Raw genomic sequence first — 22,231 nt, forward strand, 5'->3', positions numbered from 1 at the left:
TGCGAGTATACATTTATCGTCATTTCATGTAAACGTTACGTGGCCAGTTTTAACTAAATAAATACTTGTTGGATTTTTTGTAGATCATAATATGCAGAATTGAGGGAAGCTGAGTCAATCGCTGTTTCTACCGATGACGCGAGTTCGCCTTCTGTGTATGCTCATATTGATGAAAATAAACATGGATAATGCAACAATTTATGAACTTTAAATGACAATCAACTAGTTCACCGAAGTAGCTGTTTAGATAGATTGGAAGTGTTCTCTGCTTCGTGCTGATCCTCATAGTTCTTCAAAGACCATGAGAACCATGTTCCTGAATATGTACATACTTCTGGAGCATGAGTAAAGTCCGATAATTTAACGATTTAAAAGTTGACAGGTTTTACCTGTGTTTTGTCACCCTAGTTTTAGCAACGCGAAAGTAGTTCCGAGATTACACACGGTACTCGCATAAAACGGAATCAGAACACGACAGTATCATCAGAAGTTTTCAATACGGCGTGCTGTATTTTCACTGTTGAATATGGAAATTGAATTTGATAGGCATTTAATGAATAAATACATATATAATTTACATTTTTTAAACAGAGCCATAAATTAAACAAGTAATCCCATTGATAAATTATATTAAGCACTTATAATTATGTAAAAATGCTATAAGTGATGCTAACATTTTCTGAAAAACTTAAATTCTGCATTTGAAATTGAATGATATATAGCTGTATTTCAAATCATACATTTTGTGGTTGTAGTGTGTTTAGTCACATACATAAATGAAACAAATCACCTTAAAACAAATAAAGAAACATTATTATCGATATGTAGTTGGTTTTAATTCCCTTAAACTATTTAAAGGGCATGTACAAAATTGCAATCGAAATGTTATTTTTGTTATATACTCGTAGTAACCTGCTTTGTACCGGACGTATACAACGCTTCCAAAGACACGGGGCTAACGATTGTGTACAACGAGACAGTTACCTATGCATGTGCAGGAGGTAACATCCATTCTGATGGCGATTTAGTAAGAACATGTCAAGCTGACGGCCAATTGAATGGTACTTCCCCAACTTGTCCTCGAGGTATGTGGTAATAGGTATATATTTACACCTCAACTTCCATTCCTTAAATGAACTGCTTTTCGGCAATTGCGTTTATCAATCGATGAACGAAACATCTTCGGGTATGTTCGAATCGCAATTCATTGCATAACGATATAAGTACATTATTGTTTGTATTGTGTCAGCAGCTCCCGTAAATTATAAATCAACATTTTAGAAAGTGTTAATTTGTTATATTTTAAATGTATTGTTGCCATAAGAGTTTCAATTTTTCGATTAAAGTGATTTTAAATGGTTGATCTTTTCCCGCGCTATTATTACGTCATTTGAAAAAAATGTTTCGAGTTACAGTCGGATCGTTCAATTTACAGAATGGGTAAAATAGGAATACTTAAAGGATTTCTTAAATAAAATGAAAACCTTTTGTAACAATTATTGAATGAAATGATCTATTGGTGTAAATATAAGCAATGAATTGCGGGGTTGAAGTCATTATCGGGAATATGAACGCAAGTAGGCTGGTCAAAGTTCGCATGGAGTCCTTCGGACTCCACACACCTCGACCAGCCCAATTGCGTTCATACCCCGATAATGACATCGGCCCCGCAATTCATTCCTTAGATAAATTCAGATACTGGGTGTGGACACCACTTTCATGTTATCATTCTCAACAAGCGATACATTAATGTATTCCATACCTCTTAAATGGACAAAATTAAATTAACAAAACATAGAAAGTAAACATACAATATTCAAAATTACATATCAAAAGTTACTACAACCTCCAAACGCAACAGAGGAAAATAAACAAACAACAATCTTTAAACAATTTTGTTTTACAGTTTACAAAAGTGACAATTACATTTAAAAACATAGAATGAAGAATAATTGAAGATTGTTATACAGTAAAGAAAAGTACATAGAGTAAAGAATTATATCCTAATTTCAATGGTTCACAAAATATCTTCATGTTCAATGTCCACGGAAATTAACACTTTATGAACTCTTTTTAAATCCAACAACAAAATGTTGAAATATAATTCTCTCAGAATAATGCAATTTAATCTAAGATTCTAGGAATGTTCTTCAACTGTGAAACTTATTTTTACACCAAACCAAAAGATCAGAGAAGCTTGCCCTTGTTTACCAAATACAAATGTTCCAGAGCACACTACAAAATTCCTGTAGAACTTTCTCTCAAATTACATCAAAATCTTGTTTATTTCTATACATAAAATATATAGAAAGTCTACAATATTTCAAACATTTCCTAATTATTACATTATAAAATGTTATATGGGGAAAAATAATTTACTTTAATGAATCTTGGTCACCATTTAATGGAAGTAGATTTATAAACAATAAAGACTTAATTTAAAATACATATACATGTAACACTTTCCCTCTTTGAAAAGTTTTATGTAATATAGTTTTCTTTGAAAATACAAGTAATTGAAATGAGAAACGAGATTAAGCATACTGCATGCATTTAACAACAATGAGCATATTACACGACATTATTTAGTTATTCATAAGATGTACTTTTATTGGCCTTTATTCTATCAAAAGCATTATGACATTCCAAGCTAACTTTAATCTTCTTTAAAGTAAGGTGTCAAAGGTTTTGCAGTTTTATAACGCTTTAGAGAATGTCCAATTATAACCACCACCATATCAAAAAAGGAAAATTATTCTCTTTACGGTAGTCTGTGCACATGTGTACGTATGACCCGTTTTGTTGGGCCGAGCATGCAAGGAGAACTGTAATTACTCGATTTGACTTGGTTCAATCAAGCTCTGACGGGTATAGTTGTTGTTTTGCTTGGTTAATGTCCTCCACAATGCCATCAAGAAATATTTAATCAGTCCTCGTTGGAATATCAGCAAATAAATGTTCGTATCCATGTATCAAGTGTTCTTATTTGTCCTTTATGTTGCTAGTGACGCCATACTGCCGAAAAGACGGTGTGGTTCTATTGCCCAATTACGACTGCAAATTGGTCATCCTCAAAGATCTCGAGGAACAGGTTGGCAAATTTTGGTTGAAAATAGTGATCAAAGCGGAATACAATATATTGAAATGTATGCTAGTGCTTTACATGTGTGCTTTCAACCTTGATATTGAATTTATGGTTAAAATATAGCAAACAATTGCTACCAATTATTTACAATGGATATATACAAACAAAGACAACTAAGACTTGTCCACCAACTGTAAGGTTTGTTATGCCTTAAATGCATATTGTAATCGGACCGTCTGTCCGTCCGTCTGTCTATCCTTCCGTCCGTCCCCACGGCTTCCGATCAATTACTTAAGATTGTTTTGTCACAAAGACCCAAAACGTAGTAGGGAGGGTGATTATATTCCTATAAATTTTGAGGTCAGTGGGTTAAAGGTCAGGATCGTTGTAACCTCGAGCAAAAAATTGGTTTGTTATCAATATCATCAGTGAAGAATGTTTTTATCAATGGACCTCAAACCTGTTAGGCAGGTGGTAATGGACAACAGATGAACCCTTGATATTTTGGGGTCAGCATGTCATAGTCAAGGTTATGGTGACCTAGAGGTGAAAATCCGTTACCGATCAATAACTGAGTAACGCTTACATCCAGAGACATCAAACTCCAGCAGATTAATCCTATTGATTTTGAGGTCAAGAAGTCAAAGGTCATGGTGCTGTTAAATTCGAGCTGTTAATTGGTTTGTACTAATTATGTAAAGATTGATATGCCCTATGGACCTCAAAATTGGTAGTCAGTTTGATAATAAACAGAAAATGAACCCTCTTGACATTGAGGTAAATTGGCCGAAAACAAAAGTCACTGTCACCTCGAGCTAAATATACGTTTCCAATCATTAACATCGATATCTGGAGAACACGAGAGGCTCAGAGGTAAGTTAACACCTGCGTCATATTGTAGTGTTTTATCATTTCTATTTACATACTTCGCTATAAAAATGTTACAGATCAAATATTTTCAATTTAAATGGGAAGGTAGGGTAGATCATCATAAAAATATGCTTCAAACTCAAGGATACTGTCCACTCAAGCCCAAATACTAATGGCTATATGTCCAAAGAGGCCTTTCGGGCGAATTTGTTACGTTCCTGTGACAGCTCTTTTTTATAATACAGCTGATTAACGGTAGCATAGACGGAGCCGCGGCTTTAGCTGTGTTAAAGTCCGAAGTAGCGGATGGGAACCACACTCTGTTAATCGGGGATTTGCTGCAGACACAATTCATCCTGCAGACTGTCGTTTCTGAAACTACAGCGTTTACCAACGACAGCATCGATGTGAGTGTTTGACGGAAAGGCGCGTTGAAATAGTATTATCATATTATCATATCATATATTTTTCGCACCGTTTAATTTTGTTTGCATACAGAGGGGTGAAATAATAATCGTCATAAGTGCTTCTTCCTTTAATGACATCAGAATTCTTTTTTCCGTTACTCTATATATAGCGTGTATGGAGGGCGACGTATGATAAACAAGCTAAGTTATACGACCATCCGTTGCAAAAAAATATTCATTAGAAAGTAATTATTCAGATATGAAGTTACACAATAAACATATTAGACCGTTAAATGAAGATTGTTTTATGGTAAATTGTATTTTTATATTCAAGGATTTTCTTGAGACGGCAAGCTTTCTCATTGACGACAAAGCGAACGGCAAGCAGTGGCAAAGCCGCATACAGAACGTAAGAAAACCGACCTTATTGCCAAGGATGGATCACATTTATAGATACATAAATAATGTTAAATATCACTTAAAAACAACTCATGTATTAAAATGACCGTTAGCCCCGATTGCCACTTCTTAAAATATGATTCTCAAAACGTGCTGAAATTAGTGTAGAGATTAGTTGACCGCCTCTAAACCAAGAGATCGTAGGTTCGGGCCACACCAGAGTCAATAGGTTCGAGCACCATATAAGGTCGTAGGTTCGATCTTCATCAGAGGTCGTAGGTTCAAGCCCGTTGAGAGGTCGTAGTTTCGAGCTCCACCAGATGTTGTAGGTTTAATCAAACAAGGGTCGTAGGTTCGAGCTCCAACACAAGCCGTAGACTCGATCCAAACCAGAGGTCGTAGTTTAGGGCCCCAAACAGAGGTCGTATGTTCAAGCTTCATTTTAGGTCGTTGGTTCGAGTCCCACCAGAAGTCATAGGTTCAAGCTCAACTATATGTCGGAGGTTTGAGCACCACTAAGGGTTAAAGGTTCGAAAACCTCCAGAGGTAGAAGGTTTGAGTCGCACTAGGGGCTAGTCCTTTTGTCCAATCAAACAGAGCACGCAAATTCATTTTCAAATAAGAAAGTAATTCGTAAAAGCTTCTAGCTTAACATATACATATAACGAAGCAATAAAAAACTATGATTATTATAGAATGTTTTAAATTCAACTGATATCCCTTATGGCCAACTCGGTTTGAGCTCCATCTGTACTTTTTCACAGAACAACACAGGTGCAGAGTCGCTGCTGTCAGTGATTGACGAGTTTGCCATACGCCTCTACAACTCCCGCGCGTTGTCTAACGTCACCATCACAAAACCTAACATTGGTGTGTATATTAATTAAAAAAAATAACGATCACCCTATCATTTTACAAGCTTATTTATATACATACCTTTGCAAACAGCGTAATATCTTAACAAGAATAGAACGTCCCTTTTGTACACAACTTGTCATACTGTTTGCTCGCATGTATTACCTCGTTCTACATATACATACATGACGTCATTTGCGAACTATTCCTCATTTGCAATATCTCCTGTTTTGACACATATACTTAAATCCGTTTGCAATCATGTCGTTCTCCATATTTCAACGCATATGCTACTCAACTGTTACAAAACTATCTTCCAAAGACCTTTTCGTTACATAACGCGGCACGAAGTAATGGTACACATGGAAACATACAGTTTGGTACAAAACTCAGAGAAACGGGATTTAAACGGTTATTTACTTGTGCAAATAACAAATTACTTTTTGTCACAATATATTTTCCACACAACTATCTTTTATTCTATTGCACACATGTCAAATGGTGAACGAAGAAAACATCTATCTGCTTCTTTTAAAATGCTACTTAGAACTTATCGCTTAATCCCCTCGATATTCAAACCTCTTTTGGCGACATGCCTTGTAGTGTTTACGTACTCGAGGGTGGACACTACTGTTAAGGACAGCCCCCCACTACAGTTTCCAAGCAGCGAGAGTCTGAACTCCCCCGGGGACGAGTGGCAGGCCGAACGGCACTCTACTGTTAATATAAACTTAAAGGCACTCAGGGGTATGCTCGATTCCAGGGGATGAAAATGGTTTCATAACTTTTAAGTGACAATCGCATAACAAAGAAAGCACTGTCTACCTTTTTAATTTAACTCATCGATTTGGAAGCTTAACATTTGTCTGTTCAACGTAAAGGCTTATGAAATACCTTTCTTAATTTAAGTTTAGTATGTTGGTAAAGGCGCTAAAGACATATAATAACACATAAGTAAATTCTTTAATAACTGGAAAAATATCATAAATAGGCGATAATATCTAAGGTATAAAAACAATGGACTCTTTTATCAACATTTCCACGTTTCAGGTGAGAACGTAACCACGTTTGTCGGCTTGGTCTACAAAAACCTTTCACAGGCTGTTTCCACAAAGCTCGACCAGGCAGAGTAAGTAGCATTGAAACGTTATATCTTTATTCATCTCCTTTCCTAGCAGACATCTTGGTAAAACAGCGGTGATCCTAGAACTAAAACATTTATGACTTTGTCCTTAGCAAGCTAAACAAGCTATACCACTTTTTAAACAGTTGGTTTAAAGGGCGTACACAATTATGTAGGACTTGCCGTTATATGCCTTTGTCATATTTCAGAAACGCCACCATTAGCTCTCAAGTGTTGTCCCTGCATCTGCTCCCACAGGCGCCTGTTAAGCTAGACCCAGAAATACAGCTCAACTTCCAAACATTCCAGGTAGCTGTTTGTTTTATTTTCGAATCGTTCTATCAACCGCGTAACGTTTGGCATTTAGTCTTTTTGTATGTTATGGCGTTATTGCGCGTATGAAAGATCGAAAAAACGACAAAATTGTAGTGAATATTCAATGCGCTGATAGTGAAAATAAAAAGGTAGATCAAATAGATCCAGCCGGTTTATCGAGTTCAGTGTCTTAGTTAAAGAACACATGTAATAGAGGATATTTCTATTATTACAAAATAAATAAAATACGAAATCAACAACAATCCTGTTTCTTTCATGCTTATTTTCTGAGATGATTTATTGGTATTTCATTTTTTTTTTATTCACACCATTTGTGCATACTTCTTTACTACCAGTCTACCCGTGAGACGCCCTTCACGTACAGTTTTGATCGCTGACTATAACTTTTACGCCGGCTAATGGAGATATAGTTCTCCGAGACTTTTATTATTTACACGTGGTTCAGTGCAATCGTTTTATAAACATTCATCAATAAACTTTCACTTACGCATTTGTGATCCAAATAATATGATTCACATAACGCACAGAAGGAATTAATTTGAACAGCTCATGAATAAATTTACGAATTTACGTTGATCGCCATTTACCAAACCATATGAAATATTTTTAAAGTTCAAAAGTGTTAACCAAAAAACACAATCAAATGGGTAAAGTCACTGTTTGAAGCAGTGAAATATCAATTTTGTTTCACTTATTAATTCTCTAAGTCTACGCAAAGTATATAGTACATATTGGTATTCAATCATTGTATCACTGTCCGAGACCAGTCTTATTCGGTTGTAGACGGGTCGTGTTCGAAATGAAGAGTTAAGACCACGATTCGTTGTTGACATTTGACGTGCCACTGATGGTGTGATATTTTAGTTCATTTTTCATTTGATTGTTGTGTTAATTTTTCGAATTACAGTCAGACAGGTTAAAAATGATGTCATGTAAACGATGATGTAGAATCGAATTTAAAGGGACTGTGTCACAGATTGGCACCAAAAAAGTTTTTTTTTCTGTAACGAATCTCAGAACAATTATCTAATAGAATGTGTTACGCTTTGATATCATAATTGTGAAAAAAGTACCAAAATGTGAAAACAAATTGTGTCGTAGACCGGGATCAAACCCACGTCGCCATAATTGAAGTCCAGTGTTTTACCCATTGAGCTATTAAGGCTTATTCTAAGCTGGTGACATAATTAATCTATACGCCTACCTCGGTAATATCACGTGATAACACTGACCAGCCAATTACGCATAAGGAATTAATTATACCTGGTAGACATACCCAGTAATCTTTTTTTAATGGAAAAATACGAAATAACTGCTGAACTTTAATAAATTGTAAACTATGTGGTACTTCAGTAAGTTTCAATATATTGTACACATCGATGCCAAGTTAATGTCTTTTTTTGACATTTTTTTTTTATTTTTTCGCTTTTTTATCATTTGTGAGACAGCCCCTTTAATATCGGGTATTTGTTTTCGTCTTGAAAATTAATATAACCATTCACAAAAGGAGAAATAAAGTAGTTAATCCAAATATTATGTTTCCTTATTTTATTTCCAATCATTAACAGTATCTATTTTCGTTTTAAGAGCGTGTCGAGATACAGAAAATTCTGCGCGTTTTGGAACACAACAACTGAGTGAGTAGCATGCGTTTATTTTCTATCTAATGGACATGCAATTTCTTTCTTGCTTTTGGATATGGTTAATAGAATCACAGTGTGTACAATACATAATAACCGTACGTGTATATAATAACTATTAACTTACAGAACATGGTCTACATCTGGTTGTAACGTGGTGTCTTCCAACGCCAGCCAGGTCCAATGTGCGTGTAGTCATCTCACCAACTTCGCTTTGTTGATAAGCCCATACACATCTAACGTGAGTTATACATTAATATTTTATATTTGAGAATTATTCGAATCATTGTTACTTATAAATGAACTGCATATATATTTTAACCATTTATTATAGTAGTGTAAAATGTATTCGGTCAGTTTAACCCTATAATGATGTTACACATGATAGAAGTGTAAATGTGCGCAAAATACATTATTTTTACGCTGATTTGCCGGTAATGAATTTGAATTGATGCGATACTGAGGAAAGATATTTTAAAATCATACTCTTTTTGTAATTTTTAACAATTGACCTTTTTTCAAATGCAATGATGTATGCAAACGAATGAAAGCAAACTGGCCATAAAATCGGAGTATTTGAAATAACAATAGCGCAAATCAGATTTTGTCCCAACCAATACTACAATCGCTTACATTATTTTGCAGAGTGAGGTGGTGCAGAATATTTCAATGATCATCACGTACATTGGTAGCGGGCTTTCAATCCTGGCCCTCATCGTGACCATCGCCTTGCATGCCTTCTACTGGAAGTAATATTTATAACAATATTTGAAATATTAACTTTTTGTATCATAATCAATATCGAAATACGGTGCAAAAGGTTTATAACGCACGTTTTTGGTGGCTTCTCAAACATGTCCCTCATTATGACCATCGCCTTGCCTGATATTGTCTTGATATTGTGCTGAAGATTAATCGAAAAATAAATTAAGCAAATAATAAGGTTTTTAGTAAGATTATATATTATAAGGTTTTTAAGATATAAGCTTAATCATTAGATAGAAGTGACTGAAATTCCAAGTTACATCAAGAAAGTATCAACTTTGAAGAAACAGAGTAAGATACAAGGAGATTCCTGTGCGATATTCAAGCTCTTGTGAAGTTTTGTTTTTATGTGCCCGGTGTAAAGCGCCGGTACACGGAAGACATTTTCCCCCTGGTTTAACCAGCCCTAAGTACAATTTTTCCGAGTACGTGCCTCTATGCTAAGCGTTGGGCATGGGAGCTGCTAATACAATTTGATCAGCATATTTCGGTATTACTCGGTCTGCGATTAAAGGCGTGATTTTCTAAATCCGAAGCTGACGCTTTATTGCTGAACTTTCGGGGCGGTTTATTATAATTTACCTTTAGTTATATCAATGCTCAAACATTATAAGATTAAATTATTTGTGAGCGAAAGCATAGCTTTAACTTGAAACCCAATTTTTCATACAATTGTTATTTCAATCTGTAGAAATACATTTTATTATAACAAGTAATATAATTATAGTTATTTTGCACCGTACTGGTCCATACATAATTTTTCTTACCACAGGATACTGCGCAGTGAGCGTGAGTGTCTCACCATGTGTCTGTGTGTTGTGTTGCTACTGGCCAACATTCTCTTCCTCGCTGGGATCGGACAAACAGAAAACCAGGTAAAACACCTGTCGTATGCAATTCCATGAACATGTTCACCTTTTTAAACTTTATAATCGGGCTCGACCAATTCGGCATGTAGTGACATTCAATAAAGTTTAAATTTAAATCACCATCAAACTACTTTTTCCCTGGCCGTCCCCAACATATATTATTATACCATGTTAAAGTATTTTTCATCACATTTGGTCTATTGATTAACTCCTACATCGTAACGGTATCAAGCAGGCGGTTCTAAGCCGTTCGGTAACCCTACATGCGGGTAAATAACAATGCTATTTACATATACAACACGCTTGTTATTTAACGTTTGGCCATGACTACATTGTACAAAATGGTTACGTCAATCACTATCCTTGTGATGTAAATAACATTCTAACTCAAGTTATGAATGCACTTGTTATAACAAAACATGTAAAGTATTTATAATACTATACATGTTTTGTCATACTAAGTACATTCATAACTTGAGCTCGAAGGTTTTTTTTCAATCATTGAATATTATTATCGCTCTCTCCTTTATTGTAATAAACACAGACCGTTTGTCGGTGGATCGCCGTTTCCCTGCACGTTGTGTTCCTGACCGTCTTCTTCACCATGCTTTCTGTCGGCCTCAACGTATATTTCGCCGTCACCGTTGTCTTCAAGAGTGGCAAAAACAAACTTGTCATGTACCTCCTCGTGGCCTTTGGTAAAATATATTTCCATTCATTTGTTTCTTTTAAAAACAAACGATCATTTTTCATTTAAATAGACGTTATCGTGGTTTCTAATGCTAGTGCGTTTGGAAAAAATCGTAAAAAAATATCAAGCCAGATTGCATCTTCACATGAATTAAAAAGCACAAAATATTTTAGAGGGCAAAGCTTTCCGAAAAATATCAACAACAGTGTCTAAAGTTTAAATAACATTTCTGATCTTCAGCTGAACTGTACATTGTGATCTGTGTTTATTTGGAAAGTTAGAACTTTGTCACACTACTCCGATTGTTGGTTGTGGCGACTGCATTATTTCTGCAAAAGTATTTCAACAGGCATACAACGTTTAATTTATTAATACATACTGTGCGAGTTGATAAAAGCTCAACTCTGACATTTCTTCGTGTGTATCCGACAATTGTTCGACGCTGAACGAGTGCTCTTCGAATGTATTCGACATCTGTACGGCATTAAGTGAGTGTTATTCGGGTGTATCCGATATCTTTGCGACAATGAACGAGTGTTATTCGAGTGTGTTCGACATCTATGTGACAGTGAACGACAGTTCGTCGAGTGAATTTGACATCTTTAGTGCACTGCACATGTGTTCTCTGTGTGTTTTCAACATATAGGCGACACTGAAGTAGTGTTATACTAGTGTTTTATCAACTATGCGAGATTGTACAACTTATCGCATCATATCGTACATTCGAACTAATAACAGTACCAAATTTTAACATTCTCCAACGTGGGTACTCTCGAGGGTACTGGCACGTTATGTAATAGCAAAGAAAGGTTTGTGTCGATAATGAAACGTAGCAGAAACATAGGGATAACCGGAGTATTTTCAAGTGTATTCGACATCTGTACGACTCTGCGCGGGTGTTATCTTCGGGTATCAGACTGGTTCATTCGGGATTGTTTTACCATCTCCTTAAGAGGGAACTAAGTAGTTTTAATTATTAGTTTTCAATAAAACAACGAAAACTACATTGACAAGCAGATTAGCCTTTCATTAGAAAGAACCTGTAAAATGTAGAAAACAGAATGATTAATAGAATACTAGAAAGGAAGATTTTCTTATAGAACAACAGTGAGCTGTTTTAACCTTTTTCAGCAGCCAAGAACTTCAAAAAGAAACGAAACATACTTCAACTGCAGTATTATAAACACCATATTCACATATTTAACATCGGTTTGTCGAAACGCTCATAAAATCGAACAGAACTGGCCATGTATCGTTCTAAGTCGAACCCATGTCGGTACTTACTCGTACACAACTCGTCATGCATCGTGCTTAATCGTATTTCTTCAGTGCTCATGTCGCAACTTTTTTCTTTTACTCGTACATAATTCGTCATGCATCGTACTTAATCGTATTTCTTCAGTGATCATGTCGCAACTTATATCTTTGACTCGTGCATTACTCGTCATGCATCTTACTAAGTCGTACTCATACCGTATCCATGTCGCAATTTATCGCTTAAACTCGTACACTCTCTAACTGATAACTTCACAAGACACATTTAAGCTCGTACAATTCCGTAATAACACGAAACTTGTCGCCCTACGCTACTTTCTCTTGCGATTCCGTTATAATATCAAATACTTATCGAAGGAGTTTTGTAATTATATCGAAGCAAGTCATGATGTGTTCTAAAACTCTCGGCCGAAATATCATTTTAAATGTGTAGACCAAACTGTCCTCAGGCAACCCGTGACTTTCGCGGCAACAATTGAAAGCGTTGTTTGTGACCGATTAAAACCAGATGTGTTTTTCATGACACATAACGTAAGTTGTTTAGAAATAAATAAAACTACTACTTAAAGTTACAAATAAACATGTAAAAGTACGATATGATCGTTGATAAGAGAATCTTGATGTGAAAGTTGATGACACTCCTTCGACTGTGTTTTTTACCGTACATCGTCGTGTCATGTGCGTAAAAACATGTTGTTTTAGTGTGATGGGGTATGATTTATATATTTATTTATTATATAAAGTGAAGTCACCATGGGTTTCTTTTGTTTGTTTATAAGTACCACCGATAGCTGTCGTGCTTACTGCTGCCAGCATTTCCAAACTTGAGGGATATGGCACGAAAGCAAGGTACGAAGTACGTTTTGCGTAGTCTATCAGACGTATTAGTCGCAATAGGATAATTAGTAATGGCATAAACCTTCGTCGGATTTGTCACAGATTTTTTTTTATTTTAATAAACGTGCAATATGTTTTGTTTGTGTATGATATTCATCAAAATGTTACAGTTGTTGGCTGGATATTGACCATTGGATGTTCTGGACTTTTGCGGGGCCTGTTGCTTTTGTTATCTTGGTAAGAGCATATACTGTCGTTTGTTATATTCAATGTTCAAGACAATCGTTTATTGTTGAAATATGTATTTGCAATCATCATATACAAATTTGAAACAATGTACACGTGTTGGCTGGCATGTAGCTATATACAATTTCTGTCATCTCAAGCAAAATACTAATATGTTATATTTTTGCAGGTCAATGGTATAATCACATCGATTGTATTGGTAAAGCTATGCAGCACGCAGGCCGCAAAGAACAAAGACACTCTTGACAGAATTAAGTAATGTATTTTAAGTTCTATTGTTTTTGTAGTAATTTACTTATTGCAGTTGACCAATCGTTTGCCAAGATTGTTCAAAATGTGTCCCTGTGGTGAAATGTAGCCCCACCCCAGAAGTGTGTGTCTTTTATATATTCATTTTCTAATATATTTACAAATCATCCTTACTGCAACTGCAAATTCCAGACCTTTGATAGTTTGTAGTCGCATGAAATGGCCCTTTACTAAGATGTTCAAATAGTGTCACTGTGGTCAAAAGTTGACGCCCAGGGATCTTAGGTTCCTATATATTTATATAGTAATATATTTGATTGTTTTTCTTCTCTGAACACGTAAATCCCTGGCTTTTGAAATGTGGTAAGACAGCTTATGTTGTGGCCTTAAATAAAAATTGTTTTAATTATTTCCCAGGGTTGAAAGCCCAAAAGTCTCAGGTTTTATATTTATTTATATAGTGAAAACATTTCATCTCTGAGACCACACGACGAAGACGTTGATAATTAGTATGTAGCCGTATGTAATGGCCGTTACCCAATAATGTTCAAATTATATCATATGATATGTTATAACAATTGTCTTTTTTGAAACCGCATGGCCCGCACCATTGATATTTTGTATGAAGCCTCATGAAGTGGTTCTTCACCAGAATTGTTTAAATAGAGCCTCTTGGGTCAAAGCTGGCCCCGCCCCGTAGGTCTCGGTTTTTCAAGATACTTCTTAAGTTACATGTTTGAATAACTGCTTCTCTAATACCGGAAGGCACAGACACTCGATATTTGGTATGTAGCCTCATGATGTGGATAATAACTACCTGCATCCATAGCAACCAATGACTTCCTTCGCAACCCATGACCTGCTTAACAAAAATGACTTTTTTACCACTTACTTATTAGGCAACTAAACAGTTCCTTTATAACCAATGACTTTCTAAGAACCTCTTTTTCATAGTAATAAATGACATCCTTACCAACCAATAACTTCCTGAGCAACCACTTTTTAGCAACCATTAACCTCCTAAGCAATCATTGACTTACTTAGCGATCAATTTCTACTTTATCAACCAATATCCTCCTTATCAACCAATGACTTTTGTTGTATCGCTGGGTCACCTTTGACCTCAAATGGGCGGTAGATTTTTAGGACAGGTTGAGACGTTCCAAGGCGGTACCTAACAATCCTTGATTAGCATACCTAGTTTATATATAGTATGTATGTACTGTGCTGTTTGTGGAGTTTTGTGCTGTTCTTCCGTGTTTCTTGTTTGTGATTTTCTGTTTTTGTGTTCTATGTCTTTGGTGTTTACACAGTTCCATTAAACCGGGTTTATGCTTAAACTTTTTGCAACTGATCTTGTTTCTGTAGTTTTTTCACATAAGTATTGAACACGGAATATTTGTTAAAATCGCTTACAACGTTTACTGGATACATAGCATATTTATCAACTGCAACAATGCAAACATGTTACAGTATATAATAGGGAGCACAAACAAATAATTGTTCACAATGACAGACAAGGTTAACAATTGCCCGATCATCACACAATAAATTAAAACAATGTTAATCTCGCGTCATACAAAACCCTATAATACAATCGATCAATAATGATATGGGAGTTAAATGAATTAACTGTAGCAATATAAACACTACACTTATCTGCATATTAAATGCTTTTTCATTGGGTTAAATTGTAAACATGAAAAGTGAAAGTAGAGATAACTTGATATGTATTAATATAAAACACTGACGTATTAGTTTAAGGTTAACAAACCCTATAGTTCGATATCTAATTACTTCTCTACGCCACGTATATAAGTTACCAAACATGATAAGTTATGGGTTGGAGTAATAATTGAGAATGTTGGCAGTGAAACAACATACGATACAAAATGTTTTAAATATCTTTATTGAATGTTAAAGTAACACCCTATGACCTGACTTCCATAGCAACAGTCGTCCTCCATTACCATCACATGGGAGCAATAAGCTGACACGTCTTGAGTTCCCTAGATAAAAACTATTGATGTTCCTTTACCAGGACCAACTTACTAATCAACTAACAAATTGCTCGTCAATCACAATATTCCTTGGTAAGCAGCAACATCCTTAATATCAATTGACTTGTTGGAAATTTTAATCAGGTGAACGCTATATGGCTTTTTTGGTCCTCTTGTTATAACATAATCTGCTTGATAGATGTAGCAGTAGACTCGTACGAGATGAACATTGATGGCATCTACAAAATCACGAGAACGTGGTTTATCTAAACGCGAAAGTAGGTAAACCGATACAAGTAGAAAAGAAGATTTCGCAAACCACTATGAGGGCTTACTGTTACTTTGAATTTTACGCTTAGCTACACGTTTATACCAGTACGAATAGAGAGTCAAATCCATCCTCCTTTTTATTGAGGTAGGCCTCAGTGAAATAGCATTGCGTTTAAAACACGGACGAAACCACTAACACTATTTGAAGATGATCTTAATAAACTGCTAGCTTTTATTCAAATTCATTTCTATTTGTATGAGTAAATAACGATTTGTATTAACTTTAAAATCAAATTCCAATTGATATGTTTCGAGATATATGTACTATATGTATACGTACATGCAAAAAGCTATATAATTCAACCAAACAATATTTGAATCCTCCTTTCAGAATGACGATTACGGCAATGTCTGTGTTGTTACCAATAATGGGTATCGGCTGGGTGTTTGGTTTCTTTGCTGTGAACAAGAAAACTCAGTGGTTTCAAATTGTGTTTTGCATTTTTAACGCATCACAGGTTAGTTTGTTGGTAACTGAAGTGTTGCTTTTGTTTTATTTGTCCGTTTATAAGTATAAAGTAGAAATACGGTTGAATTTATCACATTAATTAAGGTTAATATATTTTTAATCTTTTTCTTAGCAAACTTCGTTAAGTCAATCTTCATTCATTACACTAGGTATATAAAAAGTAGGAAAAGTGCAGTGCACAGAAAAAATGTGTGCAATATTTTGGTTATCACACTTTGATATTTTCAATGTTATCCTGTGCTGTAAGGCGAAAATGATACTGGTCTTAATACGGTGGGTATATGGCAGTCTATTACTGATCTTGTTTGTATTTTTACGAGCTTGTGTCTTTAGATGTATCTTTTTCATTTGTTTCAGGGTGTGTTTATTTTCATATTCCACTGTCTTCTGAATGAACAGGTATATGAATTGAAGGTCTTATATGTTTTTGTTTGTTTTTCATTATTGGATTTAGTGGTTAGCACATATATTGAAAAAAAGAATACAACTCTGTTTTAGTAACGAAAGTTGTGTTTGTTTGGAAAGCACTTTCAGACAGAATTGATCAAAGTTGAATCCACAGAACCTTTACAATTTGGCGCCAATAACAAATATTTCATTGTCAATAGGTGTAACGGGCAGAGTGTTTTTGTCTGAGTTTAAAGGGACTTGTTCACGTTTCATTGGGTCAGGTATCAATACAAATACAAATGTAAACAAAATGCTTGATTCAAATTAGGGCTATTCTGTTTATAATTATCTAAAACGAGACAAGGGCTGGTATTTAATATTAGTCTAAAAAGATCTCAGATCGATGAAGCTAATGGGATAACTTGTTATTCATAACAGACCAAAAGAGTGAATAAAGTTAATGATGCATGAGCATTAGATTTACTTAAGTCGAATATTGAATACCAACCAAGGAGTGCTCTTTTTTGCTGATTAGCACTGGTCACGTTCTTGAAAATGGAACGACTTAAGGCTTGGATTTACAACATTCTGTTCAAATGAGTATCTTCCATTTACTGTTGGCTGTTTGTGTGTTTTTTCTCACAAAATCGAGCATATTAAATTAATATGAAAAAAAAACAATACAAATGATGCCAATATACGATATGTGTTCGAGTCCCTTAAACATTATCAGGGTAATTTCACTTTCGTCTATTTTGAAGCTGAATATTGCAATATCACGTATATTTATTATAATAACAATTAAATCTTTAGCTGAAACGGGCGATTCAACTATCAAGAGAACGAAAGCGAACCCTGGATGAATTTAGCGATGAACACAAAGTAAGTTTGTATGTTGTAGTCTTATTTCTTTCAAGTTGGTTAAAGGAATCCGACTATCAAATATTTTATTTCTCTGATCGTTCCATTAACCTTAATTTTAAATTTTGATGCCGGATGACCGCATATAAGTTTGGTATCATTTGAAAAGTATTTGCTTGCCGATTACTAATATGTTATTTAAATGACCGAAATATTATATTAGCATGAAGTCATTACAGTTTTTTTTTTTATTTGTTCTTTACTTCAACTAAATCCGCGCAAAATGAATAATTTTACTTATTATTAATTGATCTTTGGCTGCCAATTAAACTTGTGTGTTAAATTGTGTTTGGCAAAATCTTTACGTTTTCTGCAAACTGAACTCTTTCAAATGATACCAAACCAACACAGGTTAATCAGCTCGATTTCACACCATTGTATAATGTTTACCTTAGATATAAACTGTTTACTGTTCCGGAACATATGTTTAGGTCGGACACCTTTAACAGTATTTATATCTGCCTTTGTTTTTCATTATTAATTGTTCGCTTCAAATATTACTACATATTAACTTGTTCGCTTCCATTTTATTACATAATTTATGTAAATGTTCGCTGTTATTGTCTTAGTAGAAGTTTAATTGTTCGCTTCCATTATTTTACATATGCAATTGATCGCATTCATTCTTTAAAGAGACGAATGGCATTGGGCAAGCAAGACAGTCCCAGTGACAATACAAAAGGAACGAACATGTCGGAAACGGGAACGCTTGAACGATCTGAAGCGGAAGAAAAGACAACGTCAGTTAAGCCAGAAGAAGTCCGGGTAGAATTGAAGGTAATTTATCTAAATATATTTATTTAACATAACATATTGCTATAAATAACCATGTATTATATTATAATCCAAAACAGTTTTTGAACAAAAGCTATGTTTTATTCATACTTACATTATTTAATTTACACATGAAATGCATCATTTTTCCAATTCAGTTGCTGCATCAACGCGAATGAAACAAACAAGAAGTCAATACCGACCGGAAACTGCGATTGCAACATTCAGGATGAATCTTCCAAATATCATAGCAATTCGAAAGTGACGGAGTTTTCAAACGACTGTAATCCCCTTGTACCAACCGAGAATACAATCAGAATTTTATTTAGGTAACTTCCACAAATGCAGATCAAGTTGTCATGAATGGATATATTTCGAACGAATTTGCAACGGACAGTGAACCATAACACAGGTTTAAAAGAAAATTGTGTTCGTGATACATCAAATGATACAAATACTGGATGTGAAACAATTCCATTTGTAATCGATTATTGTTTCATAACTGTACACTAGTTGGTGGTTACAGGGGATGACTTATAGTCACAATTATTGCTATCTGTTTAAAGAATTGTATTGCTTATCAGTAAACTGGCCCAATTTTCTCAAAATAAAATGTTTCTGCCTTAAGCTTAAATACAATCGCTTTTATTTTTTTCTCAAAACTGGTCAAAATGAGAATATTACAAATTGTGCATACACACAAATAAGAGTTTTACCGTGATCTTCTTATTAGGAGAGAATGTTTGAGAAAATTGGGCCTGATTTCATTGTTATAATAATTGATAAACTTGTGTATTTTGTATTTTTGTATACATTTACGCCCATTGAGCTATATATACTCTCAACCAATTTTAACACATCTATTTTTAAGTTGGTATAATCATTATGTAATCAAGTCTATGAAAATGCGGAGTTTTGTGCAATATTACTTCTGCAAAAACATATTGCAAAATTCTAAATCAATCATAAGTTCAGCCTTGCAGATGAATGTTTGAAATCCTATTCTTGTGAGATACTCAATTATATGGCAATTTTACAAATGAATTATTGTTTCAAGAAATGATTTTTTACATTACAGTTGTTCAAAGACATTATGATTTGACCGGTAAATAGTCCGAAAAGAATCTGCAAAGGGAACTTGCCTAGTAAAATGATCAATAAAAATATTATGACCGTTCATAAATGTCGCTAAAATCCCTTTCCTGTATGCGCAATTTGTTTTAGTATGTAACATTGCACTTTCATTAACACTAATCGTTATATTTTCCTTGTATATATTTATTTCTTTAATCCAATGTATTTGCTCTATGTTAAAAAAGTTGATATTATAAAAACTGATACGTGCCTAATGAAAATGCATCACACTTTCTTAGACCCAAGTGATGTTTAAACTTTGTTTGAGTGTACTGCATAATACTGTTCGACCAACAGTTAAGGGCCTCTGGTCGGGTGCCAGCTTGGCCTCCAGCCTTGTTGATTTCCGAATGGAATGACATTTACAATATAGGATGTGGCAAAACTGACTTGTCTAAGGAGACTGAGAACTTGTTACATGTGTACCAAGAGTCATTGAAATATCCTGGGTAAGGAATCAGATTGCAAAATAAGTGAATGTAGAATTCTAGTTCTCTGATATCTCCATAACCATAACGTTAAATGGTGATGTTTGTTGGCCCATATAAGTTTGGTTTCTTTTGAAAGAGTTGTGTGCGCAGACAAAAAAGGTTAATAGTATACCTATAAACAAGATATATTGAACATCAAAGATTGTAATATAGATCATTTTGCGTTTGATCTACTAAATAAGAGAACAAATATACAAACTATACTTACCTTACGTATTCTGTACATTTGGTCATTTATTTTACATAATAGTATTCTGATTGAAATGCGGTTTGAATTATACCACGGCGTTCACCAGGCTTAAAACTGTTCCATGATAGTAATGGAAATATCGGGAGAACTAGCTTATTTGAAGGTCATATTCCATAACTTGTTTGCACGCCGACACTTACTGGTGTGTTTTCATTGAAAAACAGACAATTGTTTTTAGTATGTTAGTATATTAAACATTATGTATGTATGATATTGTAATATACGTGTACTTTTAATAGTTTTTCATGTCAATTAATACATTAACAACACTAACCACTAAATTCTTTGTCATTTTAAGAAACACAAAACATCTCTCCTGCGTTGAAACATTGTTTCAAATCTAAATGTATATTTTGCACGTCATATTAGAACTAAGTATGAAATAATCAGAATAAAGTCAGATATACTGAAGAGTTTGTTAATCATCTGTGTTGTCCTGTAAATAACACATTTACACTGTTAAGTGGATCCATACAAATTGTGAATATTTCCATGGAAACATTTTAAGAGATTGAATTTTGAAGATATTTTTAACAGGTCGCACATTGTTGAAATATATATACAAATAAAGTGCATGTCTTCGAAATCACATCCAAAAACGGTTACACATACGTAGACTGCATACTTTGGAGACTGATAAAATAGTAAATGTCCTCCATAAACGCACATGTGTATAAAGAAACGTAATAAAATGTGTTTGTTGACATACCGATCAATGACGATAATAGCGTCGACCAGTATATATGTCGTCATGTATTTAAGGTATGGCGTTATGTTTAAGGGTTAGGGTGCTTGGTACTTTAGTAAACATCACAAAACAACTGGAACGAAACTAAACATACGTTAAACCTTAGATTATAAAAGTAACAAATACGTAACTTACTTATGGAAAATAAATATGCATATTATTAGAACACCTGTTTCAGCGAAATGAACCTTAACAAAAGGGAAGGGGTGGGCGGGAAATATGATCAAATTTATATCTTCGCTATCAGACATTTCCAATTAACTTTTTATTTCACAAAACACAACCTCGAGTGACGAAAACAGATTAGTTTTCTCCATATTCCCAACGAAAACACGATGAAATTATGTTTCTAGTGTCCCGCCAAACTAATTCACCCAAGTTTTGAAGTACTACGAGTACTTGAGCCAATCTCATAAAATCAATAAAGTTTATATTTTTTGAATTGTGACTAATTGTATTTACTCACTCAATACTTGAGTAAAATAATTGTTTACTTATCACAAAATACAACTTCTCAAACAGTTTAGGAATTGGCATTGTATTTGGTGAGCATGTCGGGACAAACAAAGAAGATAGTTATAAATCAATTATTGTTATATCTATTATTTTTATTCATGTTACAGATAAATATATAAATGAAAAGCATATACAATAAAAAATACTACCTTTAAAAGCGTCCGTACCAAATCGAAGTTCTTAAGACACTCTTCAACCTATATATTATAAGCAACTTGTCTCTATACCTAACGTTCTAACCTACATCAAACTAAAAGGTCTCTATACCAAACAATCTAACCTAAATATCACTAAGCGTCTCTATCCCTAGTCATCTAAGCTTAATACCCCAAGGGTCTCTATCCCTTGTTATCGAAGCTACATATCACAGAAAGGGTCTCTAGCCAAAAGCAAGATATCACAAATTGGTCTTTAGCTCTGACAATCCAAGCTTGATATCACAAAAGGGGGTTCTATCCAAAGTTATCTAAGATAAAGCTCACAAAGGGCATTTTGTCCTAACTTTCTAAGCTAAACATCACAAAAGGGTCTCTACCCATATCTGTATAAGCTAAATATCAA

The 22,231-nt window shown here is 34.5% G+C and overlaps 1 protein-coding gene across 4 annotated transcripts in view; it reads left to right on the forward strand.

Moving 5' to 3' along the window:
- The window catches only part of LOC128238334 (adhesion G protein-coupled receptor L4-like), a 35,296-nt gene extending 14,479 nt beyond the window's left edge, over positions 1-20,817 (forward strand). For 2 of the 4 annotated variants that reach the window (XM_052954157.1, XM_052954156.1), the window contains exons 7-27: positions 909-1,085; positions 3,006-3,091; positions 4,201-4,362; positions 4,697-4,771; positions 5,526-5,631; positions 6,220-6,363; positions 6,667-6,745; positions 6,949-7,048; positions 8,663-8,712; positions 8,845-8,956; positions 9,361-9,464; positions 10,253-10,355; positions 10,894-11,047; positions 13,095-13,164; positions 13,323-13,389; positions 13,568-13,653; positions 16,309-16,435; positions 16,804-16,845; positions 17,650-17,718; positions 18,391-18,534; positions 18,690-20,817. In XM_052954157.1, the coding sequence (XP_052810117.1) occupies positions 909-1,085; positions 3,006-3,091; positions 4,201-4,362; positions 4,697-4,771; positions 5,526-5,631; positions 6,220-6,363; positions 6,667-6,745; positions 6,949-7,048; positions 8,663-8,712; positions 8,845-8,956; positions 9,361-9,464; positions 10,253-10,355; positions 10,894-11,047; positions 13,095-13,164; positions 13,323-13,389; positions 13,568-13,653; positions 16,309-16,435; positions 16,804-16,845; positions 17,650-17,718; positions 18,391-18,534; positions 18,690-18,710 (2,078 nt within the window). In that variant the 3' untranslated portion in view covers positions 18,711-20,817. The other 2 variants (XM_052954158.1, XM_052954159.1) reach the window with 2 other exon arrangements.
- The last annotated feature ends 1,414 nt before the right edge of the window (positions 20,818-22,231 follow it).

Source organism: Mya arenaria, chromosome 6 (assembly GCF_026914265.1).
Source record: "Mya arenaria isolate MELC-2E11 chromosome 6, ASM2691426v1".
NCBI classification, from domain to species: domain Eukaryota; kingdom Metazoa; phylum Mollusca; class Bivalvia; order Myida; family Myidae; genus Mya; species Mya arenaria.